We start from the raw sequence: 27,047 nt of genomic DNA, 5'->3' as shown, positions 1-27,047 counted from the left end.
GTAGGTAGGGTAATTCCGAACACCAATGGTTTTATTTTTGCCATAAATTTTTATTTTATAATAAGATTTTTTTAAATTGCTTTTGAGGGTTTGTGACTGAATAGTTTAAATAGTTGAGGGTTTGTGACTGAATAGTAAACTAATTGATAAGCAATAAATATGATCAATTTTGTATAACTGGTGTCTTTAATTCGCATTCCCGCTTAGGTGTTTGCCAATACCCTACTCTCCCATATGTTAAGAGACTCCAAATAATATTTTTTTTAACGAGTATAACAAATTTATTCTTGTTTAAAAAATGTACTTCGTAATTTTTTAGAATGATTTTGAAGCTCATGTCAAAGCTCTAGAAGTTACTGGTTGTAATTTAGGTTCAATAAATTATATTAAAAAGTGGAAGACTTTCAATAAGGTTACTACTGATTCAATTCAAACAGGCACTGGGCAAAATGCATATAGTGCAATGTTTTCACGTATAATGAGTACAGGATCGCAATTTGTTATGGAAGGTGTCAAAAATTTAGTTGTGGGAACAAAAAAACTTCCTGTCACCAGAATAGTTGATGCAATTATGGAACAAAAAAACGTTCCTGAGATTGAAAACTATAGATACTTTGATCCAAAGATGCTTAAAGTCAATGAAGCTAGTTTGATGAAAAATAAAACACCATACAGTGATGTATTTTTTTAATACATTCATTAAAAGTTTATAAATTTTATCCATTTTAGAAGTATAGATTTTATTTTGTACAAATTTATTTAGGCTATTGTCTTCATGGTAGGTGGTGGAAATTATATTGAGTATGCAAACCTTATAGGTTATGAAAAGGTATTAATTTTTTTAATTTATTTTTTAATTATCTAATTAAAATTATTAAAGGTAGCGTTTTTAATTATCCAATTAAAAGTATTAATGGTAGCATTTTTTATTGTCTAATTATGATTACATTTTAATTTAATGATGCTCTTATTATGGACGGACCGCTACGATTTTCCTCATTGATTTGTGGTGTCTGATGTGATGACATTGAATTTAATAGTTGTATTATTACTATAAAAATTTAAATTAACAGGACATAAAATGAAATAAATCAAAGAGACCTGATATTGTTCATTCAAAACTTTCAGTGTTTCAAGCTTCTGTAAATTCCATGTTATCATTTCAGTCCACAGATATAACAATTTTTAAGAAAAGCTGTTAGGATCAAACTACAAACTCTACTTTCATTGATTTTGGATGATTTTGTAAAATTCTTTTTACAGAAATCATTATATAGCAATGTTTTTACATGTTTAAACAACGGGTTTTTAAAATCAAAACTACGGCCAGCAAATCTCCTTGAAACGTTCAACTTCATTTTCTAACTTGGTATTTATCTTGATTTCGCTTATGCTTTTAACACATTAACTCTTAGGCTTTTAATTTAAAGCCTAAGAGTTAATGTGTTGAAAAAAGTGTGCTTTTTAAAATGTCTTATGATGCGTTATGGTAGAAAAAATAAAAATCATTCTTATATAATGGACAGGAGTAAAATTAAAAAATAATAATTTGTTATACAGGACAGGGCCTACGACACGGGTTTCGAAGTGGAGGGGCGCAATCGTTAATTTTTAAAAAAAGACCTCTATATCTAGAAATTTCTTTTTTTTTAAATAAACTTTTTGGAATTCCGGGTATTTTCCAGGTTTCCAAAAAGTTTTCTGGAAATATAAATTTAAATATATATTTTTGCAATAAATTTCTTTTTGAACTTTTTCAGTCATTACCCATACAAAAATTATTTAAAAATTGTAAAAAAAATTCAGAAAGCTATCAGTTTAAAACTAATTTTAGGCGAATATATAAGAAATAAGTTCCGAATTTTTTTTTTTTTGCAATATGTTTTCAGGTTTTTTAAATATGACCTAGATGATCATTGGATATAAATTGCTATATACAGTATTTTGATTAAAATTAATTTTGGATAAAATAAATAAGCAAAGTTGGACTCATCAATTCCCATTATTAAAATATGTCTGTATATATAGCAATATATACAGACCTTGTCTGTATATATTGCTTAAACTGGTGTTCAACTTTGAACCTTGATATTTACATTTTTTTTGGATCAGTCACTGACAAAATTAGATGATAAAATTAGATGGTTAGAGATTAGATTTGAAATTTTTATTTAGTTCATACGACGGTTTGGTTTAATTCTCTGACATTTTTGAAATGCACTATTCAGCTAGGCGATGTTTTGGTTTTAATTCTGAAAAACAAACAATTAGAAAATAGGTTTTATTTAGGATCATCGTTACTAAGCTCGTTAAGGTTAGAATTTAGTTATTATGTTGTCATGTAAAAAAACGAAAGAGTTATTTTATTGCCTTTCTGATTACATTAATCGTTTTATCAAAAAAAATAATTGATTGGTATCTAAAATTTTATATTTTATGATTTTAGTTAATAAATCATTAATCAAATTTAAAAAACAACATTGATGTCTCAATCAAAAACCGAAGTTCCATATCCTTTTACAATATAAAAGCTAATCCAATCATAACTTATAGTTATGAGTTACGCGGTGATACCATGACATTGTTATCCGTGTGGCTGAGTTTCTTGAGGTTCTGAGTTTCTTCTTAACCTAACTGAACTTAACAAATTGAATATATGTGATATGTTCCTCAAGCTGGTGAAAATTTAAACATCAAAGAAACCGTTTATCAAAAACAATGAATAATTGTTTCGGTCAGAATCATTAAAAATGCTCAGACATAAAATACCGAAATTTTAACTTGAATTAAAATCAGGTCTTTCATAGCATAGTTAGATAATTGTTTTGTATTATGAATTTTCTAAATTTAAGTTTCAGGAATTCATTTCAGGAAGATCAATTTATTATCAATAAAAATATAATATTAATATAAGAGATTATGTTGAGATTTTTTTTTATTTCTCTACCTTTTTTCTTTCTTTTTCATAGTTACGAGTTCCACTTTGTTTATTTATCATTTTTGTTTATACTATTTTGGTTTTTAAAATAAAATATTTTTAATTTCTTTATTTCACTATGATAGCGTCATGGAAAACAACAAAAGAAAATCATATACGGATGTAGTGAACTACTTAACGCGACTCAATTTGTGAAACAAGTGAGGTTTTTTTTATTTAAAAGCTACATCGTGACGTATCAATCAATTTATTATTTATGGTTATTTTGTTAATGTTTTTTTTATTTTATACGTCTATTTACTTATTGGTAAAAAACTTAATTAATTTAATCTCCTTTTTTTGTTTTAGCTCAATCTACTTGGAGAAATTTAGTTATTACTGGAATATCTAGTTTAATTTATTTCTTATAATTGGAGTCCGAAATCAAGTTGTTTATTTTGATTAATTTTTTCTTTTAACAGAAATAAAAGTATCGGAAAAAATTTCCTTTTTTTTTTTAAATTTTTTTTTGGTATATAATGTGTTTTTATATGGCTTCAGACAAGTTAGGTAAATCAAGTTTCATGTAATTTAAATATCTTTAAAATAAATGTTTTTATAAATTATTAAAAAATTATTTAAAATAGTGTTGTTACGACTTCTAAATATTTCAACTGTTAACTAAATCGAATTTTCGAAAAAAACAAACAACAATTAAAGTTAAATCGAATGAAAAGATATAAAGACTTTAAAATTTTTACTCGATCAAACTGACTTTTAGTCAATTATTAGGAAGTTCATAGTCAAATAAATCGACTATTTGATTTTCAAAGTCGACTAATTTCGACTGGTCGCTTTTTAGTCGAAGTCAATTACAAAACTAATTTAAAATCAAGTTTCAAACCCATATATTTCAATTTAAAAGCTAGCAATTCATTTTATCTTGTCTAAAATACTATAAAATCAAACTACTTCTGATTAGAAGTTTCATAACAAATGAAAAAACCAGTAAGTCACATACCCTAAAAATTACCAAGCTCTAAGACAGAATGGTGATACTCTAGTCATAAAGTCTAATGAGTATCCTACAAAGAGGATATAGGGAATATCTATAAGAAATTGAAACAGGTTTTTCTATAAGATAATGCAATTAAATACAATCTGTAGGAATTTCTTTAGGATTGGTTTCCTATACAATCATGTTCCAAAAACTTATAGGAGTCTTATCCTATAAGACACCGATATGAAAGCCTTATAGTATGGAGGTACAGGAATCCTAGAAATCTCCTAAGACATCGTATATAAAATTCCTATAGGTATACGCGTACAGAAATCCTGTTCCAAAACCTTATAGGAGTTTTATCCTATAAGATACCGAATAAACAATTTCTTATAGTTTTATATGTACTGAAATCCTACTTATTTGAGTAGAGTTTCTGTGCATATAAAACTATTAAATATTGTTCATTCGGTATCTTATAGGATAAAAACTCCTATAAGATTTTGGAACAAGATTGAATAGGATTCCTGAATATATAAAACTATAAGGTTTCTTCCGTGTTTTATAAAACATCGAATGAGCAATATCTTATAGTTATATATATACAGTAAACCTATTCAATCCTGTTAAAATTTTTATCGAACTGTCCTTTGCAGTTGTTAAAGAATATGAAAATAAAATTATGAACAGAGTAATTGTTGTATATTATATTCATTATACAAAACAAGGAGAAATAGTGTTGCTAAATAAAGTATTATAATATCAATACTTAATATGTCTTGAACCTTCATTGAGTCCAAAGGTGGCTTAGATATGCTACCTTTGACTGAGTTTCATCGACCTCCTATCAATGAATCACATGATAAAAACTGCATTTGCCAAATTTTTGACAACTTACCAACCGCTTCCTAAACTAATTGCAACATACTGATTTGCAGTCAATTGGGTAGTTTTTCTTGTCTACCTAAAAAAAAAAAGCAATATTAAATTAGTTTACTTTAAGATGAAATAAGCATATTTCTTATTTTATCTTACCTTGATATTAAAACATTTCAATTTTTAATTTAATAATTGATGATAAAAATAGATAATTACTATATACTTTATTAAACTATTTTTCAAAAGTTTTGAATTTGAAAAATTCATAACGTTTACTTAAAAATAACATTACACAAAATATGTAATGTCATTTCGGTCTCAGGCGTGTTAGCTATAGGAGAAAAGTGTGTTTTTTGATACTTTAAAAGATTAGCGCTAAGCATGTAATGCCCAAGGTGAGCTAGATTTATCAGAATTTGAAAAGTTGAGTGCTTCATTTTTTTAATGGAAAGGATTGAGTATCCATGCATGGATTTAAAAGAGGCCATGATAATCATTTTTTTCCTTTAATTGGTAAACATTTTTAATAAGTTTTTGTACATCTGCAACACGGTAAAAGTATATTATAAAGATATGTGTGTGTGTATTTGTGCGGTGGACTTTTAAACGACGCACCTGAAATTTGGTTTTTATTTATTTATCAGCGGTTTTCCTTGCTGATTTTGCACGGCGGTCATATTGTCTTTCAAGACTCACAAAAGCTTTTTCAAAGAAATGCGAATTTTTATCAAAACTTGATCCAAAAAGTCCGCAAATGAATATTTTTTTCGAAAAATAGCCAAATATTACAAACTCTAACATTAAATTAGGTTTTTAAATACATTGTTTAATTGTTGTTTGAATCAAAAAATAAATTTTTCATCCGTTTTTTTTAATATAATTTGCTCGTTAAAAGTTATAAAGATATTGAAATTCATTTTATTAAAAAACTGTTCTTTTCTTGAAATAATCAGCTTGATAGACAACATAACGACTAGCTTAATTATCAATACTTAGAAAGACAGCTTTTAAGTGGATCTCAAATTCCGGTTTACAACTATATATCTAAATTAGAATTATATGCAAAGTAGTAGTTTTAAGCAAAATAACCATAAAATACCTGTTTTTAAAAGAAATACAAATATATTTACGACATCACTAAAAAGAAGATATATGTTGTAAACTGGAATTGCAGATTTATATATTAAGAATCCATACGGGAATTTTCAGATCATATGATTTATCACGGATGAAGGCTGTCTAAGAGTTTGTTAGTTGGTTATTTATTCGATCAAAAAGCTGACTTAGAAACCATAATGGATTTTTAAACTCTATTATTGTCGGTGTTATGATTTTAATCTATTTAATTTATAATATATATATATACTGTTATAATCAGTCAGGGCCTCAAAGAAGGTAAGGATGATGCGTTTATCATCACAACCTTTTCATAGAGCCCCTTTAGTCACTATTGAAATAAAAATAAAAAAACACTTTAATTTTTAAAGAAAAATAAAAAACTTAATAAAATTAAATACATAAGAAGAAAAAAAATAAAAAATAAATAAAAAGAAAAAATGCAAAAAAATCTGAAAACAAATACTGTAAACTATAATATATATGTCAGGAATTTAGGAGATGCATTTTAGTTTGTTGTTTAAACGATGAAATGCTTTTTAGGTCTTTAATATTTTTATTTTGGAAACGATTCCATATGGATGGACCTCGGTTTGTAATTAGAAAACTTGACTGCTGTGATTTAATTTTTCCTAGTTGATAGTCGTTCGTTTGAACTCAGATTATATTTTTCAGAAAATGATATAAGAAAGTTATCTAAAAAAACGCTTGGTAGAAGATTGTTTTTATATTTATACATAAAAATTAATATCTGTAATGTGTTAAGTTTCTCAATATCTAGAACCATCATGCTTTTCATCACTGGGGCCGGGTTTACTAACCTATTTAAATAATTAATTGCTTTGCATGCATGGTTTTGCAGACTTTGCAATTTTAGCAATTTGGTTTTATGGGTGCCGGCCCATACGATATTTGCGTACAAAAGCTGACTATGTACAAGACTAAAGTAAAGCATATTACGTGATTTACTATCGAGAAAAGGTCTTGACTTATACAAAACACCTATTACAGAGGACACCTTTGTTTCAAGAAGACCAATATGGTTTCTCCATGACAAATTTTCATCAAAAAGTACTCCCAAAAATTTTGTGCATTTGTCACGTTTAATTTGATTTTTATTAATAAACAGTTTAGGCAGCTTTAACGGAAGATTAATTGATTGTTTTTTTTTTATGAAAAAGAGTAAAGCTAGTTTTTTTACAAATAGGGATAATTTATTTGCTATGAACCAGAGGTTGAAATTTTCGAGTTCAATATTCATAGTTTCAAACAAAGTCTTTGCATCAGGATGATTAAAAAATAAATTTGTATCGTCAGCATACATAATAGTAGATATTTTTTGGGAAGCTTTATGCATATCGTTAATATATATTAAAAACAATAATGGACCTAGGATTGAACCCTGAGGAACTCCACACGTAATATCAAGGGCTCCTGACTTTTACTTACAGTATTACTATTTTTAATTTACTCTTAGTATGATTCATATTATATGCTTTTGACATTTACTTATAGTATGACTTATACTATTAGAATAAGTAATACTGTAGGTAAATGTTAAAAGCATATAATATCATTCAGTTTAAAAGTTATAGTCTTAATCTTATTATATGCCTTTGACTAAAGCTTAGTTCTCATCATTCTGTCATTCTTCAATGAATTTTATTTATTCGTGGAACAAAAAGATTGTAACAAAGTGATAGTGCAGAAATGGCAGCCCAAACAGATTGAAACACTTGGTACTGTACAAATTGGGAAACCATAAATCAAAATGACACCATACGTACCTTCAATCAATCAATTTAGAATTGAATAATTTAGCTACAACTACATTTAGATAATTTGAGGCAAAGTCTTAAAGTCTTTTCTAAACTTAATGCAACAAAAGATTAGTAATTTCTTTAGCAAATTAACAAAATACACTATAAGCAAAATTTATTAAAAATTACTACAGTTAGCAAAAGTTATTATTAAAGTATTAACAACTTTTCTAATCCAACTGCTAATCTCTCATACATATTTTTCAATTAGCAATAATCATATATACACTAGGGTTGTTCGCCGTAAACAAAAACTTACGAAAATTTCGCATTTTTATCTTCCGTATTTCAAGTTGTTATTGCGGAAGTTGTTCTTTCGCAAATTCACCTTCCGTAATGCGTTATACGAAAAAAATAAATAATAATTATTCCGTAATAGCTCTTTACGAAAAGAAACTTGCGAAACAAATCATTTCGAAAGAATATTTGCGAAACAGTTCCTTACGGAAGGAGCGTTTCGGAATGTGCGCTTACGGAATAAACTCGAAAGTATTCATTAAACTGTTATACAAAAAAATATTATTATTTATTATTTAAATAAAATAATGTTGTTAAATGATTCTTCAATAGTTTTTACATATATATCTATATATCTATATATCTATGTATATATATCTATATATATATATATATCTATATATATATATCTATATCTATATATATATATATATCTCTCTATATATATATATCTATATCTATATATATATACATATATATATATATATATATATATATATATATATATATATATATATATATATATATATATATATATATATATATATATATATATCTATATATATATATATATATATATATATATATATATATATATATATATATATATATATATATATATATATATATATATATATATATATATATATATATATATATACACACACACACACACTAAAAAAAAAAGTAGAAATTTCTACCTTAGGGTAGGATATGTGATATACCTTTAGTAAGGTATAATTTTCTACCTTTTAGGGTAGAAAATTATATTAAAAACAATTATTTGTCATACAATTTTCTAATTTAAAGGTATAATTTTCTACCTTATAAGGTAAAAAATTATACCTTACTAAGGGTATATCTCATATCCTACCTTAACTAAAAATTTCTACCTTTATTTTTTAGTGTGTATATATATATATATATATATATATATATATATATATATATATATATATATATATATATATATATATATATATATATATATATACAGTGATCTTGAAAGATTAAGAAAGTTAGGACGAAGGTGGGGGAGGGAGGAGGGGGAGGGGGAAGGAGTTGCTGAAACAGAATATAAGGGGGGCCTAACGCAACTCCAATCTAAATAAAAAAAACTGAAATTTGAGTTAGTTTGACGGAAAGGACAATATATATATATATATATATATATATATATATATATATATATATATATATATATATATATATATATATATATATATATATATATATATATATATACTTGTATATATATATACTTGTATATATATATATATATATATATATATATATATATATATATATATATATATATATATATATATATATATACAGTGACCTAGAAAGGTTAAGAAAGTTACGCAGCTAAAATTTAAATAGAAAAAACTGAAACTTTAAGTTAGTTTTGAGGGAAAGGACAACGCTTCCTCCGCAACATGTCCCTATACCAGTGTTTACATGCATTAATATTTATCAAGTACCGACTTTGGTTCACTTCCGACATTCGGTTGTTTATTGTCTTTGGCTTTTCAGAAATGGAGGTTTACTATTTATATTCTTATACATAAAAACTTAGTAAAATATTTGGTTCCATTACATTTTATGTCAATTTATCACTAATTGTTAGACTATCTACAGCTCTAAAACTTTCAGCGCTTGTATAATCCTGGTGAGCTTCTATGTTTAAATTTTTTCCCGGGGCAAAGACTCGGGAAAGGGTTGTATTTTACGTACCCGCTTTTTTCCTGCAAAATCTTGCAACTAAATTTTTACTGCTCTCCAAAATAGCCAGAGCTTTAAAACTTTCAGCGGTTGTATAGTTCCAATAACGTTGGGATGTTGAAAATTGCGGGGGAGGGGAGGATCAAATTTAAAGCGTACGTACTTTATGGAGTAGTTATTTTTTAGGATTGACTACATGACCTATAACTTTTTTTGATTTCAACGAAAGCATTGTTTCCCAATCACGCAATTTTATTCGTATAAAACCGTTTCTTTTTTTCCATTAACTTACTGACTCAGGGGCTAATTAACTGCTCTCTCACAACTTCGGGTAAGTAATGAATATAAAGAAAGGAACAGGAGAAAAACTGCCTTTGAGTTAAGCTAACGACAAGTTTACATTAAAAATTAGTTCGATAACGACCCTTTTTTTTTAATCGATTTACTATTTGAGGCAAATCTACATGATCCCAAACAAATGACTTACATGCTCTAAATTTTCTTTTTTCCTTCAAAATGGGAAAGTTTATGTTGTTCAAGTTATGTTCACTATTTAACTCTTGTTCATTGAAAGACATTTTTAGTATATCTTATGAAAGTCTAGGTTTATTTATAAAAATTTACTAACTGAAACATATCAATAATTATTATAATAATTAGTATTTTAGTTACCTAGCTAATCATACGTATTTGATTCATAAAACGTATTTAAATATTTTTAATATGCCGCGTTTCGTAAGTGTTTTTCCGTAATGAAGTTGTTTCGCAAGTTTCAGTGCGAAAGAGTTTCGTTTCGAAAGAAATTTGGTTTTTTATCATTATTTCAAAAAATAAAACCTTAAAATGTTCATATGTTGCAATACTGAAAATAAAATTTTATTATAAACATTTTGGTATATAAAAAATTTAATTTCTACAATTATATCAGTTTGGCCAACAAAATTTTGTTATAGACTCCGAAACGTCGTTTAGCGAAATAGCTCATTTCGCAAGTGCGACTTCCGTAAGCCCTATTTTCGTATGTTGCAAAATAGTTTTGTTTCGTAATTCAACTTGCGGAAGACAACATTTCGTAAGAAGCATTTGCGAAATGAACATCAACGGTTTTTTTGGTTTCGTAAAATTCGGTACGAAAAAAGAAAATTCCTTATTCTCAATATCCTTCCGAAAGAATTTTATTTTTCCGGAATTGTACGAAACATTCCGGTTAACAACTCTAATATACACACAAATATTTTTTTTTAACTGTGCGTTTATTATTAATTATTTTTTTCACAATTTTGCATTAATGTGCATAAAACTACTTTTATTAATTTTTATTGTTTATTTATTAAAGCAGAGGAGTGAGCATTTTTAAAAGTTAGTTTAAATCTAATCTTATTTTACTTTTATTGTTTTTTTTTGTTTTTGTTTTGTATTTTGGAATTAGTTACAAATAGTTTCTTTTTTTAGCATCACAGACAGATAAATTGAACGATGATATTGTGACCATAAAAGAAGTGAAAAAAGCTATTCAACTAAGCATTTAGGCTGTCTTATCTGAACAAGCAGAGATTGAAAATGAGTTTAATGCGTTAAACATCTAATATGAAAAAGACTGATCGACCAAAAGTAATACGCAAAATCAAAATGGTCAAATAATTCTACAACTGACTTTATGACTCTTGATAAACATATTCAAAAAAATATTGGACAAAATCATCATCATCATTGTCTTCTCTTTCAACAAATACTACACCATATAAATACTAAAGTTTATATATATATATATATATATGAAACAATATTGTATGCCAGCATCCAAATAAATAGCAAACATATTTGTTTATATCCATAATATGTTTGCATAAAGTGCATCTCAGAAGCTTTTATTCCTTCTGAACAAAAAGTTTGAAAGCTTTTATTCCTACTCTTCAATTTTAAGTCAAACCTCATTCTACTCCATATTTTTCATCATCTCGACAAGTTGCTTTATTAATCGTTTATTTCATTTCTTTTATAAGAACATCTCTCTTAAGAACAAATGTCTCTTTATTATTCCAAGAAGCCAATGTAGAAAGGTCCCGTCTGACGCTAAGCTCTGTTATTCTCAGTTAACTAAATCTTGTATCTTGAATCAGATGTTAGGTTCTAGAGACTTTAGGTTAGTCTTCGACAATGTCATTAACTAAAGTAAGTCTAACATTTAATTTTATTAATTATATAATATTTAATAATATTTAATTTTTAAAAAGTGCTTAATAAGTGATTCAAAACTCTAGAAAACACTTTGACCTCTCTAACTATCCTACGAATAGCCATCACTCTGTTATAAGTTTCTTTATATAAAGGTTTTGAGATTATTAAATTATTTCTTTCTAACTGCAGTAATAAAGTTATTCTTGAAAGGCTACACTCTTCTTAATTTCAAGTAACTTTAAAGGTACAACAAGGTACCTTGTGGTACTCTTAAATCTTTGCTCCTGTATTGTTTCTTATCTACAATATCAATCTTCATAAAAGTTTAACATCTAAAGTGGCTCTATTTGTTGACGACTCAACTTTATATTCTTGTCGTGAAAAAAAGTCTTCACTTTTTGATTGCTTAGAACAAGCGGCTAATTTTTAATCTGATTTCTCTACTGTAACAGCCTAAGGCTTATGGATTTAAATTCTGGACTTGATATCTGCAACTTTTGTTAGACAACAAAACTCATTTATTTACTGCAAAAAAAATATTACAATAATGTTGGTACTCCGATATTGATGAATAACAGCCTTCTTACTCTCAGACAAAGTCTAAAAGCACATGTAAATGTAAAGCGGTTGTGATGCAGTGGTAGAGCGGTCGTGTATTAAGCGAGAGGTACCGAGTTCGATCCTAACTAAGTCCCTGGTAGTACCGTGTTCAACGTATTACTCTGCGCAGCATCCTTGGTTGTCAAGGTTCGTTTTTGGGATTTATATAGTTGAGAGAGGGTTATAACTACAATTAAGTAGCCTTTTCGTCTGTAGTGGCGTTTTCAGCCTTGGGGAGGTGAAAAATAAATAAGTAAATAAATAAATTAGACCTGCTTTATCTGCCTAGCTTGACCACTCTCCCATTATTGTAAGGTTGCATTTCTTTCTTTTTTTACTTATTCGCTATTTTAAAGTAACTCATAACTTAATAGTGGTTGCATGCAATCTTGTTGGAAGTAAATTAGAGTTTGAAAATGAATGAATATATGCCAGTATTTAATAAATAGTAAATGTTAGCATAAAATTATAATATAAAATGTATTATAAACTTTTTTCTAGCCCCAGTTATCAACCCCTGCTAAATCTTATAGTTTTACCGGAGCCGGGTTTGCAAAAAGCCTCATTTTCAGCCGGGGCCGGAGCCCCGGTCATATACTAATTTATGATGCGTGGGATCTTTTGTGTAGTAGTACTCTGTATTATGTAGTCATGGTATTATTATCTGGAAAATAGTCTCTTGCATTATTTCAACATAATTAGATTCAAACAAACTTAATAAATATGTCTTCGTTACGTCCGTAACTAAATAATTTTTTAAAACCTTGTAAAACTTAGATATATATCTAAGTGGAAGAAAATTTATCAAAAAAGCAGTAAACCTTAAAAAAGTGATTAGGTCTAATCTTATTAATGAGCCTATGAAAATTGATTTTAAAGTCTTTTAAATACTAAACTTTTAAGTAAAACAAAAATCTTCGTCATTTACTTAGATTCGAGTGCATCATTTTAAAGGTTATACATACATATATATATATATATATATATATATATATATATATATATATATATATATATATATATATATATATATATATATATATATATATATATATATATATATATATATATATAATAAATATATACATATATATAATATAACGTATATATACATATATATAATATATATATATATATATATATATATATATTTATATATATATATATATATACAATTATGATAATAATAATAATAATAATAATAATAATAATAATATATATAATATAATACAATAATCTGCAATAAGAAAAAAATTAAGTTTCTCATGAAGTCTGTTTAGCAGACTTTAGCAGATGCCTGTTCGGTGACAATGAACTTGTCATATCAATTCTTAAACTCGTTGACGCTTTTTGAATCGATAACTTGATTTGGCAACTTATTCCATAACAATACAGTTCTGTTTGTGAAGAAGTAATATCTACCTTGGTTTCTTGTGAACTGCCTTGACAGTCTTAATTTAGAGCTTCTAACATTACTTGCAGGTCCTTATGCTAAAAGGGAATGTGGTTTGGCATTGGTATGAAACCAATTTATTTCATTAACTCCCTTGAATGCTTTAAAATATAGTTTCATGTCCTCTTGTTGTCTTCTTTGTTCTAAAGTTTGTATATTAAGATAAGTTAGACGAACTTTGTAATCTAAATTTCTTATTGCTGGAACAAGTTTATTTGCTCTTTTCTGGACGGCTTCTAGAGCCCTTTTGTCTTTTTTTGAAAAGGATTCCAAACAGATGTACAGTATTTTAAATGAGGTTTAACAAAGATTGTAAACAATCTTTCAAAAATAGGCCCCGTCCAAGATTTGAATGTTTGCTTAAGCATACCTAAGATTATATTTGCTTTATTAACTGCATATCTGATGTGATAACTCCATTTTAATTTCTTGTTAAAAATTACACTAAGATTTCGCTCAACTTTTGTTGTTTTAAGGTTAAAAACATCTCCAATATCGTCTTTTATAGTGAAGTAACAACAATCTAGATTTTTGCTTGGTTTTTCACTGAATTTCATAATTTTACATTTCTTAATATTGAAGGACATCTCCCATAGCTTGGACCAGTGTATGAGGGCGTCAGAATCATTTTGAACTGATTGATATTGTTTTTGATTGTAGCAACGAGCTGGCTATCATCTGCAAAAAGGTTACAAAAATTCTTGACTATTTCTGGTATGTCATTTGTATATATCAAAAACATTAGTGGACCAATAATCAATCCTTGTGGCATTCCACTCGTTACCTTTGCCCAGTCAGAATACACACCACACAAGACTACTGGCTGTCGTCTACTTTTTAAAATACCAGAAATCTAAGCAAATAATTTTACATTAAATCCATAGCCATTAAGTTTTATATTCAGTAGTTCGTGGCTTACCCAGTCAAAAGCTTTGGAAAAGTCAAGTAAGATTAGGATAGCCTTAAAATGATGGTTTAGTGCCTTTGTAATTATATCTAACACCTCTGAGAGGTTTTTGGCACAAAATTTACCACAAAAAACCCATACTGGTGAATAGATAGTAGCTTGAGTTTAGTAAGGAGTTCTGTCATGTATTTTCTTACTAATCTCTCCATGATCTTACTTGCAATTGAAGTCAACGAGATTGGACGATAATTTAATGGTTAAAGTTTACATCCTTTCTTGAAGATGGGTGAGATGTTTACATCTTTCCATAGCAAGGGAACAATACCTGTTTTAAAAGATTTTAAAAATATATAAGATAATGGAAAACTCAGGTTCTTTTAATATTTTGAAAAAACAAAAGGATGTAACTGGTCTTCTCCAGGCGGTTTCAATTTGTCTAAGCTGCACAGTAGAGTGGCTACTCGAGTATTACTAATTAAAGTTTTACTGTCAACATAGAATATAGTTTAAGTTTTTGGTTTGAAATCTGACATTAATGTTCTGTTATGTGTCTGAGTAAAGGCTTCATGGAACTGTTAGTTTAAACAATGAGAGATATCTTTTTTCTCTGTGATTTGTTTCCTGTCAGTATCAAATACTGCCTTGATATCAGTTTTTATTTATTTTTGTTTGTTGATGTAGGAGTATAAAATTTTAGGATTTTGTTTTACAAGCATTGAAATGCTTTCATCATATTGTAAAATAATTTACAAAATAAATTACAAATGTGTTAATTTCTTTGATTGTTTTGTGAACAGGATGGTCCTTAACTCAATATTCCCACAAAAAGGTCATGTGGGGCCTATTTCTACTGCATATATATGATCGGGATTATAAATTAAAATTATATCAAGAAAGTTATGTTTAAAAGTAGGTTTATAAAATGCTTGTAATAAAAAAACAGTCGTTTATAGTTTCTAAAAATTCTCGACTTGAAACCACGACACACACCTCCTATATCATCCCAAAAGATATCAGGGTACTATAGATCACCCATTATTAATAAGTTAGTTAAATTTTTCCATCGACTAATTTATGTGCTTCTCTAATTGAGTCATTATACATTTTGTTTAGGTCATATGAGGCAGTATAGAAAATTACACATCTCAGTAATGCCAAAAATGTGCGGAAAACAAAGCTGTTCAATTCTTACAATGAACTTATCCCATTTATTGCATATAGATGTTGCATTAAAATAAAAACACTTTAAAGAAGACATAAAAATTTCCTTTTCCTTAATTTTTTAAAACAATTTTTATGCTGTTCCTCAAAGTTAATGACTTTCTTTTTGTTTGAGCTCAATCCATCAAAGTGTGCCAAAGCTTATGCCCCAAAAACCTTTCTTTCCATAATTTTTTCCCCATTTAAGCCTCCCATTTGATTCTTCTAACTCATTTGGAAGGTTATTGTTTCTATTATATTTTTCAATTTTAAATTTGGTTTCAATTAATCTTTCATTTTCAGTTTTGTCTGGCATTATGTATAAATTTTGTAAATCTTCAAAACGTTTCAATTCTTTAGCGTTACGGATGGCTGTTCATTGTGTGGCATGATCCTTAAATTCTAAGAGTAGTAGTGAGGGGGGAGGGGGAAATACTTTTATCAACTTGACTTCGAGATTTATTCAATCTATTTCCTGGTGTTGTTATGTCTTTATACATTTCTGGGTTTATACCATTAGTATTCATCAAAGTCTTTCTTTTTTTTTAACTTTACTTGTTTCTTAACAACTTCTCTTCTTAACTTTAATGCATTTAGAATTCGATCAACTCTTTGGGTGTCTGAATCACTTTCCACTGCATCTTCTGGTACTCCTCTAATTAAAATATTGTTTTCAACTCTGTTTTTTCTCTTTTTTTTCTTTCTGGATAGTAGTAATTAGTGCTGCATCTTTCCCTTTTGAGGGTTTTCAAGGATTTAAGAAACATGATCAGATATCTGCAGAACTGAAAGCATTGTTTAGTTAATTACTTGGAAGGTTATTTTTTAAATCATTTATTTCATCGTCTTTCAGTCTAACTGTTTCTTCAAGTGTAGTAACTCTACTTTGTAAACTAACAAGTGATTTTGCAGTTATCAGAAGCCAATTATATAGATTTTTTGTTCCATCAGTTCCATGAATAAATAAAATATCTTTATATTATCATATATAATATTGTATACTTAAAAGAGTGCTCATAGATAAACTACAGCTATATATAAATAAATAATATATATAAATCATGGCAAAATCAAACTTTTACTACTTGCGTGATGATTGTGGAAACACATAAAACTCAGAGTTGCAATATTAAATTATGATATAAACATTAGCATTTAGCTAATTTCTGGTACTGCGGGTAACAGTAACATATATACTATATATATATATATATATATATATATATATATATATATATATATATATATATATATATATATATATATATATATATATATATATATATATATATATATATACATATATATATACATATATATATATATACATATATATATATATATACATATATATATATATATATACATATATATATATATGTATATATACGTATATATATACATATATATATATATACATATATATACATATATATATATATATATATATATATATATATATATATATATATATATATATATATGTATATATACGTATATATATATACACATATATATACATATATATATGTATATATATATATATATATATATGTATATATATATTTATATATATATATATATATATATATATATATATATACATATATATATATATATATATATATATATATATATATATATATATATATATATGTATATATATATATATATATATATATATATATATATAAATATATATATATACATATATATATATATATATATATATATATATATATATATATATATATATATGTATATATATGTATGTATATATATATATGTATATATATATATACGTATATATACATATATATATATATATATATATATATATATATATATATATATATATATATATATATATATATATATATTTATATATATATATATATATATATATAATTAATTTTATAATTATTAATATATAGAATACCATACCACATTTGCTTTAAAATAGGTTTCATCAATTATATCCTTAACCGGTTTTAATTTCTTTTCCAATTTTCTTTTTTCAATGCAAGCTTATGTTTTATTTTCAGATTCAGGGTCATCTAATGAACAGAGACAAAAGTATTTTGTTTTTTCAGACATTGAAACTTCACGAGGAACTTATCGAAAAAAAGGTCAAAAATAATATTGAGTCTATTGAAAAAAAAAGATTTTGTAAAACCGAAGCACATAAAAACGATGAGTATATTGACTTTAAAAAAAAACTTAGGGAAATAGAGGATCGGTCACGAAGAAATAACCTTAGGATTGATGGCATCAAAGAAAATGAAAATGAAAAAAAAGTCTGAAAGTGAAATAAAAGTGATTAAACTTTTTGCGAGTGGGTGTCTAAGAAAACGAAAGAAATCCCGAAACCGTGTCAGTAAGAGTTTGGTTTATTACTTTTCTTTTAACTATTCCTAACTATTTTATTAACTATTTTTGCGTTTAATTATATATGTGTTACTTTAAAATGGAGGAAAACTTTATAATTGAATTTCTAGATGAAAATGTCGCACTCAGTGACGTCGATGACTCTAATAACTTTAATCAAAAAATTGAAAGCCAATACTATACAGTTATTGAATCTTCTCAATATCTTCAAAAAAATAAAAAAAGTTTTTCAATTTTAAACATTAATATTCGAAGTTTAAATAAAAAATTTGAAAATCTAAGGTTTTTGTTGGATGAATTAAAACACGATTTTAAAATTATTTGTCTAACGGAAACTTGGTGTAAGCGTGGTGAAACAAATGTCCAATTTGAACTAATTAATTACTCATTAGTTCATCAACCACGTGGTTTTGGTGTTGGTGGGGGTATATGTATTTTTGTTCACAACTCAATTAGTTATAATTTACGTCACGATCTCTGTGTAAATGAAAAAGATTGTGAGTCATTATGCATTGAAATAATAAATAAAACCACAAAAAAAATAATTATAAATGCCACATATAGACCTCCATCTTCTAGTTTAAATAAATTTAAAACTCATCTTAAACCATTCTTAACAAATATTAATAAAACCCGAAGTCATGCCTACTTAGTTGGGGATTTCAACATAGACCTAATAAACCATGCTTCAAATAATAATGTTAACAATTTTATTAATACTCTTCTTCAATATAATTTAATTCCGTCAATAAACAAGCCAACGAGAGTGACTAACAACTCTTCTACGCTTCTTGATAATATAATAACTAATAACCATCTTAATAACAGTCTTTACACAGGCATAATCAAAACTGACTTATCAGATCATTTCCCAACATTTCTAGTTACTAACAATATATTATTTAACAGTATTCTTTCTCAATCCATTATATTTAGGCGACAGATCACTGAAAACTCGGTAAAAAAATTTCAAAATCTTTTAAAAGACAACGTTGATTGGAATTTGGTATTGCAGTCAAATGACGTTTACAACGCATATGATCTATTTTTAAATCAATTCTGCAAGCAATATGATAAAGGATTTCCCGAAAAAAAAATAACTGTAAAAACCAAAACTGTTTTAACTCCATGGATGTCTAACGGGTTACTAAAATCTTCAAAAAGAAAACAAAAGTTATATGATAAGTACTTGAAAAAAAAAACTTATAAAAACGAAATGACATATAAAAATTATAAAAATATATTTGAAAAAACAAAAAGGAACTCAAAAAAGCTTTATTATGCAAAGCTATTAAGCAAAGCCACCGGAAACACTAAAAAAACATGGAGTGTAATTAAAGAAATAATAGGAAAAAATATTTATGCGAGAAACATTCTGCCAAAAAAAATAACAATTGATAAAAACACAATTTATGATAAATCAATTATTGCTGAAAAACTAAACAGCTTCTTTACTAATACTGGTCCGAATTTGGCATTAAAAATTCCATGAATTCAACACCATTTGAATTTTATTTAAAAAGTTACGATAAAGTCATGGATGAACCTAATTTAAAACTAATTGAATTGCAAACCGCCTTTTTTTGCCTTAAAACTAACAAAAGTGCTGGATTTGATAAAATTAACGTTAATGTTGTTAAATCAGTATATAATATAATAGAACCCTCGTTATTTCACATATTTAATCTTTCACTTAAAACAGGTATCGTCACTGAAAAGCTAAAAATTGCACGAATCACGCCGATATTTAAGTCCGGAGATGACTCAAATATTTCTAATTATAGGCCAATATCTATTTTACCTTGTTTTTCAAAATTGCTTGAGAGAATAATGTACAATAGACTTTTTAATCACTTATCAGAAAACGACATGCTGTATTCAAAACAATTTGGTTTCAAAAAAAAAATTCAACGGAGCATGCAGTGATTGAACTAGTAAATCAAATATCAAGTGCATTCAGTAGTAACTACTTTACCTTAGGAGTTTTCATTGATCTGTCAAAAGCTTTCGATACCGTTAATCATAATATACTAATAAAAAAACTTGAACACTATGGTGTAAAAAACAACAATTTAGTTTGGTTCAAAAACTATTTGGCCGATAGAAAACAATTTATAGTTTATGAACAAAAACAAACATTTCCGACTGCCGTAACTTGTGGGGTTCCCCAGGGCTCTATTTTAGGACCACTGTTGTTCCTAGTGTATATTAATGATTTAAATTTAGCAACAGACCCATCAAATTGTATTCTTTTTGCAGATGACTCCAATCTTTTTTACTCACACAGTGATATTAATACACTATTTGAAACAACAAACGAACAATTATTGAAAGTTAATGAGTGGTTCAAAAGTAATAAACTTTCTCTAAATGTGGATGAAACCAAATTTATTTTGTTCCACAAAGTTAATAAATCAAAAAATATTCCCATCAAATTGCCTAATCTAATAATAAATAACACTAACATTAAAAGAGAAAACTCAGTAAACTTTCTAGGCGTAATCTTAGACGAACATTTACGTTGGAGTTTACATATAAAAAGTATTGAAAATAAAATATCAAAAAATTTAGCAATGATATATAGGGCTAAACCATTTTTAAGCAGTAGTTCTTTGAAAAGTTTATATTTCTCTTTTATTCATTGTTATTTAACTTACTGCAATATTGCATGGGCAAGTACAAACCATACAAAATTAAAAAAATTGTACTGTAAACAAAAACACGCGTGCAGAATAATTTTTGGAGCTAATAGAACACTACCTTGTGAGCCTCTTCTGCGTATACTTGGAGCATTAAATATATATAAAAACAACTTACACCAAGTTTTAATGTTCATGTATAAAACAAAGTTAGGATTATCTCCTAAAATATTTCAATCCTATTTTGATAAAATAGTTCATAAATATCCAACAAAATTTTCAAGTAACAACTTTGTTGTCCCAAAATATAATTCAAAACTAACTTCGTATTCAGTTCTTTATCGTGGACCCTACTTGTGGAAAATGTTTCCCAAAATTGTAAATACACATAAAACTAGTATAGAGCAGTTTAAAAATGAATCAAAACAAGCATTCTTACTTATGGATTTTAACATATCCGATTTTAAATGTTTTTTTTAATTAAAACTCAAATACATAAAATAATTAATACAAAATTATGTCACTGAGTGTATCAACATTTTTTATTTTTATTTTATTATTATCTTAATTATAATATTACCTCTATGACGTTTGCTAATTTATTTACGTTATTTCTATGAAGTTGACTAATTTATTTTTGTTATTTCTATGGTGTATATTAATTTATTTACTTTTTATTTTTAAATCTTACTTTAAATTTTTAATTCTTAAATAAATGATAATATCTTATTTATTTTTTCTTATTCTGAAAAAATGATCTTACTCTTTCCTTAAAGTTTTATTCTTTAAGTTTTTCTTTAAATGATAAGGAATTGTTATCTATTTTACTTTTTTACTTTTATTTTTTTTTTTTTATAAATAGTTTGTTAACTATAGATATTTAAATATTACGGTTTTTGTAAATACGTGAGAATAGGGCTCGGTGATAAGGCTAAATTAGTCTTCTTCTTGCCTGGCCAATATTTATTTTAATTTATGTGCTTCGAAACTGTATGTATTATTTAACGGCAAAAAAAAAAAAAAAAAAAAAAAACTGTTAATAAATAAATTTCAATTTATATTTTAACTGAATAATAAAAACTTTATTAATGTCTTAAGTATACTTTGCAAAAGCAACATTATTTTAAAATGATCCAAATTTAATTTAACCATTATTAATTTTTAAAGCCATAAATATGCCATGCTTATCGAAGCATGGCTATTTTAAAATATTTAACTTTATGATCGAACTAAACTACAACGTCACCTCATTATTAAAAAAATGCTAACTATTAACAAAAAAAAAATGTTTGTAATTAATCAAAAGTTTTGTTATCGAAAGCAAAATAGTTCAAGCAAATTAATACCTAATGGAATATATTATATTACAACAGGGTAATTTGCTTTGAAATTGGTTCGACAAATACACTTAGTAATGTTAGTTGACCATAAATTTACTGTGAGAAAGTTGTATTTTACATTTAAAAAGCCTATAGAACCTAATAGGAGTTATTATAGATAATTACTTTCGTTAGGAAATTAGCTTAATCTTATAGGAGTTCTATGAATCTTGTAGACACTATATTATTCATATAAAATTATACTAATAACCTTATAGCAGTTTTATTCTTCTTATTTGAATCCTATAGGACTTATAGGGTTGGAATTACATTCCTATAGGTATCATATTGGTCTTATAGGAATCCTATAGAATTTATAGGTCATTTATGGGAGTCCTATGTAACCTATAAAAGTGCAATAAGAATAAAAAAGGTATCTTATAGAATCTATAGGATAAATATATGAATCCAATAGGACTTATGGTATTGCATTAGGATTCCTATAGAACCTATAGAATATCTAAAGGAATTGGATTCCTATTGCAATTCCATAGGTTCTATAGGTTTCCTATTGAATTGATAGGATACCTATAGGAATCTTATAGATCCTACGGGAATTCTAAAGGAACTATAAGGTTGCTATAGGATCCTATAAAATTTAATCGACTAGGGTAGCGCTTATATAACTGCAACTTTAAAGGAGTCAATCGTAAAGCCTAGTTTACGTAATTCAAACTACCTGACTAATATTTTTTTGAGATCAGCTTGGTGGTTGTAAAAATAGCTGTCATAGGGTTTGTAATCCCGGAATTTCAAGATTACATTTACTTATTACCGGGATTTTTAAATACCTGTTCTTGAAAGATTTTAACATATTATTTAAGTAAAATTTTAATAAAATTTAAAACACATTCAAAATATGTTTAGAAAGAACTATTAAGTTACAAATAAATTCTTTAGTTTTTTAATACTTAATTACATACTTAATTATCACATTTTGAAGAATTCATTATTTTTATTTTTGATTATTTTTAAAATACGTTTTGAGGAAGTAGAGCACATCCAAAGTTTCATCGCCCAGACGACATCTTATTTTTGTTGCAATAAGACCGGCTGCAGAAATAGCGCGTATTAATTCTATACTAGTAGGCTTAATAGTCATTAAAAATTTTTATGCTTTAAAAATAATCACCACGTATTCCTCTATTTTCAAACTACAGCATTTCCTTTTGAACTTTCATTGACAGCGTTTCACATCGATGGACAAATTTTTTCATAGCTTTATTAAGCTTGTCCGCTGTTCTTTATTTTTTTCTCTTTTCAAGAGCAAACAAAACAGATTCAGATGGAGAGTCAAAAGAATCATAAACAATTTCGAGTAGTGCCTCATTTGAAACAGAAAGTTCGACTTCAGGTTCAAACTCACAAGCTGTTAATGATGTAACTGGTTTTGAAGCTTCTAGTCTTTCAAGTAACTTAGCTATTAACTTGCGACATTTTATTAAAGACGTAACTATTAATAGCTCTATTTCAGATTTGGACTGAACGTAGGTTCTACCATTACGCAGATACTGAAGAATCCCACTTACATTTTTTTTTGTAGTTATTTAAGGTACTCCCAGAAGTCCTTACGGTCTTATCACAGAGCACTGCGGGAGAGCATTTAACAAGAAGTTTACGCCTCCTTCCGTACCGATGTCGCTTGTTGAGCTAGAGCTGGGTTCAAACCTGGAATATTTGAATTATAAGCCAGATCTCTAACAACTGCGCCACGGCTGCTAAACGGCTACATCGGTACCCCTTTGTTGCATTTGAAGAACGAGAAATAAATATAACTTTTGGGTTATAAAGTTGTTAACATATTTACTTTTTTTTTAACATAAAAGTTATGGAACATCGGCTGTAAAAAAATTAGCATTTCGAAAACAAAGGGCCTCAACTGTTGCTTTTACTAGGACTAGCGCGGTAATGATAGCAGATACAGTTTTAATCTCCTTATTAGATAATCTCCTTATTAGATAAAGCCAAAGGTTCACCTTCCAGTAAACTTTAATGCCTTAATGTCTTTTAATGTCTTTTGTATACAATTTTTTAATAAATAGACGCGTTAAAGCATTAACAAAAGACTGTTTTATCTAGTCTTGCAGTCTTTTATTTGAGTTATTTGCTTCCCAAATTCAGCCACAATACTAATTCTGCAAGATATCGTTTGTTTTGGTGATTTTCTGAACATTACTATTAGTTTTCTTACCTTTTTGATCACTGGACCACAACTTTTTTTAGTAACATCACATTGGTTTCCTCGATGCCCATTATAACAACCATCGAGATCGACCAATTCATTGTAGTCAGAAAAATCATTATCCTCCAAGAAATACTCTCTGAAAAGTAGTCTTCTATATCTAAAAGCTTGTCTTCGTTGAATTGCTGATCTCTTTCTATTTCTATATCCTGCTTTTGATATAATACTTCAATAACGGCCAGTTGCACAAAACATTACTGTTGATTTACAGCTAATATTTTCCTAACTTTTTTCATCACACTTGCTCCGCTTGTCATAGTATCAACAATATCTTTTTGCAAATCAAGATGAAAATAAATATACGCTAGGTGTATCTATTGATCTTAGCAAAGCGTTTGACACTGTTAATCATTATATTCTATTAAACAAACTAGAAAATTACGGGATTAAGCACTCAAATTTTAAATGGTTTCAAAGCTATTTGTCTAATAGGAAAAAATACATTTCGTTTAGCTGCGGAAAAACTGATAATATGAATATAAAATGTGGTGTTCCACAAGGGTCAATTTTAGGACCACTCTTATTTTTAATTTGCATAAATGATTTAAGCAAATCTTGTAAGTTACTAGACACTATTTTGTTTTCCGATGATACAAATTTGTTTCACGCTTATCACGATATTAAAATGTTGTTTAATTCAGTTAACATGGAACTCATAAAACTCACAGAATGGCTTAGTGCAAATAAATTATCAATTAATTTAGATAAAACAAAGTATTCTTTTTTCCATCGCTTTCATGAACGCGATAAAATCCCTTTAAAATTTCCAAAACTTTATATTGGTAGTCAATTTATAAAAAGAGAACAATCATTAAAATTTTTAGGAGTACTTCTTGACGAAAACGTTACTTGGACAAATCATAGACATTATCTTGAAAGGAAAATCTCAAGAAATATTGGCCTACTTTATAAAGCAAGGCCATTTTTAAATCCAACTAGTTTAAAATTGTTATATTTCTCCTTTGTTCATAGTTATCTGAATTACGCAAACATTGCTTGGTTTAGCACAAATCAAAACAAAATTAAAAAACTTTTTAATAAACAAAAACATGCAATGAGAATAATATCTAATGTAGGCCGTTTTACCCACTCCAAAGAACTATTTTTAAAGCTGAATATACTCAATGTCTACCAAATAAATATTTTTCATCTTTTAATTTTCATGTATAAAGTTAATAAAAGAACAACACTAAACAATTTTAATTCGTTATTCAAAATAATTGAACATAGATACTTAACCAGATACTCAAACAACACCTATATTCAGCCCAAATGTTTTTATGTCGCAACTGAGTTTTTCATTATCCATTAGAGGACCAAGAGTATGGAATAAAATCCTATCTAATAAACTTAAAACTCTTGAAACTCTTGACGAATTTAAAGTAAAATTAAAGCAAATGCTCCTAGTTAGTGATGGAGTGCTTGACTTTTACGGGTGACGCAGATAAGTTTTTTCGATTTAGTTTAAAGTTTATCTTTGTCAACCCTTTTAAGGATTTGGTTGAAGCATGCTTAAATACATATAAATATATATATATATATTTTTTAATTGGAAAGGTTCAATTTCTTCTCAATTCTGTGTTTTATTAATAATTTTAATATTTATTCTTAATTAATTAAAAAAAAAAAAAAATTGAAAAAAAAAGTAAAAAAAAATTCTTTATGAACCTGTAACTTTTTGTTTTTGTTTTATCTTTTTAAAAATACAGTCTTATTTTATATATATTGGTAACATTTATATACTCTATAAGAAATTATTTATTTTTTACGGAATCAATCTCGGGGCTTGGCGATAAGAAAAATTGTCTTCTTCTTGCCCCGGCCATCTGTATATTGGAAATATTGGTTGTATTTATATTTTTTATACGGCAAAAATAAAGACAAAAAAAAAAACTATTTGTTCTAATAGCTCAATACGCTTTTCGGCAGTCTTGATCTTATTTATATCTCATCTATATCTTATATATCTATAGATATAAGATATCTATATCTTATAGATATCTTATATCTTGATCCTGTAATAAGAAATAAGCCTAAGCTCCAGAACTAACAATTTCGTGTATGTAAATTAATATTAATGTAGCAACGGCTACCTAGTGATGTCCTTTCATCAAAAGATAAAGAAAATCTTTCTCATACACCAAACTCAGGTTTTTTTGTCGGCTATTTGAGTAATTAAAAAATCCCTCATTTTTTACTGCAATCTAAAACCATTTTGCGCAGAGTGTTGACTGTTGTGGGTAAACATGTGAATCCTGTAGCTATATGACCTGCGCGTATATCACTAGAACGGCATTTAACGTTAAACGAAATTCCATCAAGGGCTGTTAATCGTGCAAGTGTTACAGGAAGTAATTTTTCTTCTTG

General features: G+C 27.0%; 2 protein-coding genes across 2 annotated transcripts in view; both read left to right on the top strand.

Moving 5' to 3' along the window:
* LOC100202692 (sec1 family domain-containing protein 1) overlaps positions 1 to 3,552 on the top strand; it is a 78,451-nt gene extending 74,899 nt beyond the window's left edge. The window contains exons 18-21 of the mRNA XM_065804659.1: positions 320 to 679; positions 764 to 829; positions 3,064 to 3,138; positions 3,287 to 3,552. Coding sequence (XP_065660731.1) covers positions 320 to 679; positions 764 to 829; positions 3,064 to 3,138; positions 3,287 to 3,310 — 525 coding nt within the window. The 3' untranslated portion in view covers positions 3,311 to 3,552. The remainder of the gene's footprint in view (positions 1 to 319; positions 680 to 763; positions 830 to 3,063; positions 3,139 to 3,286) is intronic.
* A 14,947-nt stretch (positions 3,553 to 18,499) lies between these two features.
* On the top strand, positions 18,500 to 19,912 carry LOC136085248 (uncharacterized). The gene has a single exon (XM_065806537.1). It carries the CDS (start codon positions 18,500 to 18,502, stop codon positions 19,910 to 19,912), a length of 1,413 nt encoding a protein of 470 aa, XP_065662609.1.
* Positions 19,913 to 27,047: the final 7,135 nt, after the last annotated feature.

Source organism: Hydra vulgaris, chromosome 09 (assembly GCF_038396675.1).
Source record: "Hydra vulgaris chromosome 09, alternate assembly HydraT2T_AEP".
Taxonomy (NCBI): Eukaryota; Metazoa; Cnidaria; class Hydrozoa; order Anthoathecata; family Hydridae; genus Hydra; species Hydra vulgaris.
The sequence above is the reverse complement of the archived record's forward strand: the minus strand, read 5'-3'. Positions and strand labels throughout refer to the sequence as shown.

Coding starts and splice junctions, on each gene's coding strand:
- LOC136085248 (XM_065806537.1), top strand. CDS start 18,500: ATGGAGGAAAACTTTATAATTGAATTTCTAGATGAAAATGTCGCACTC.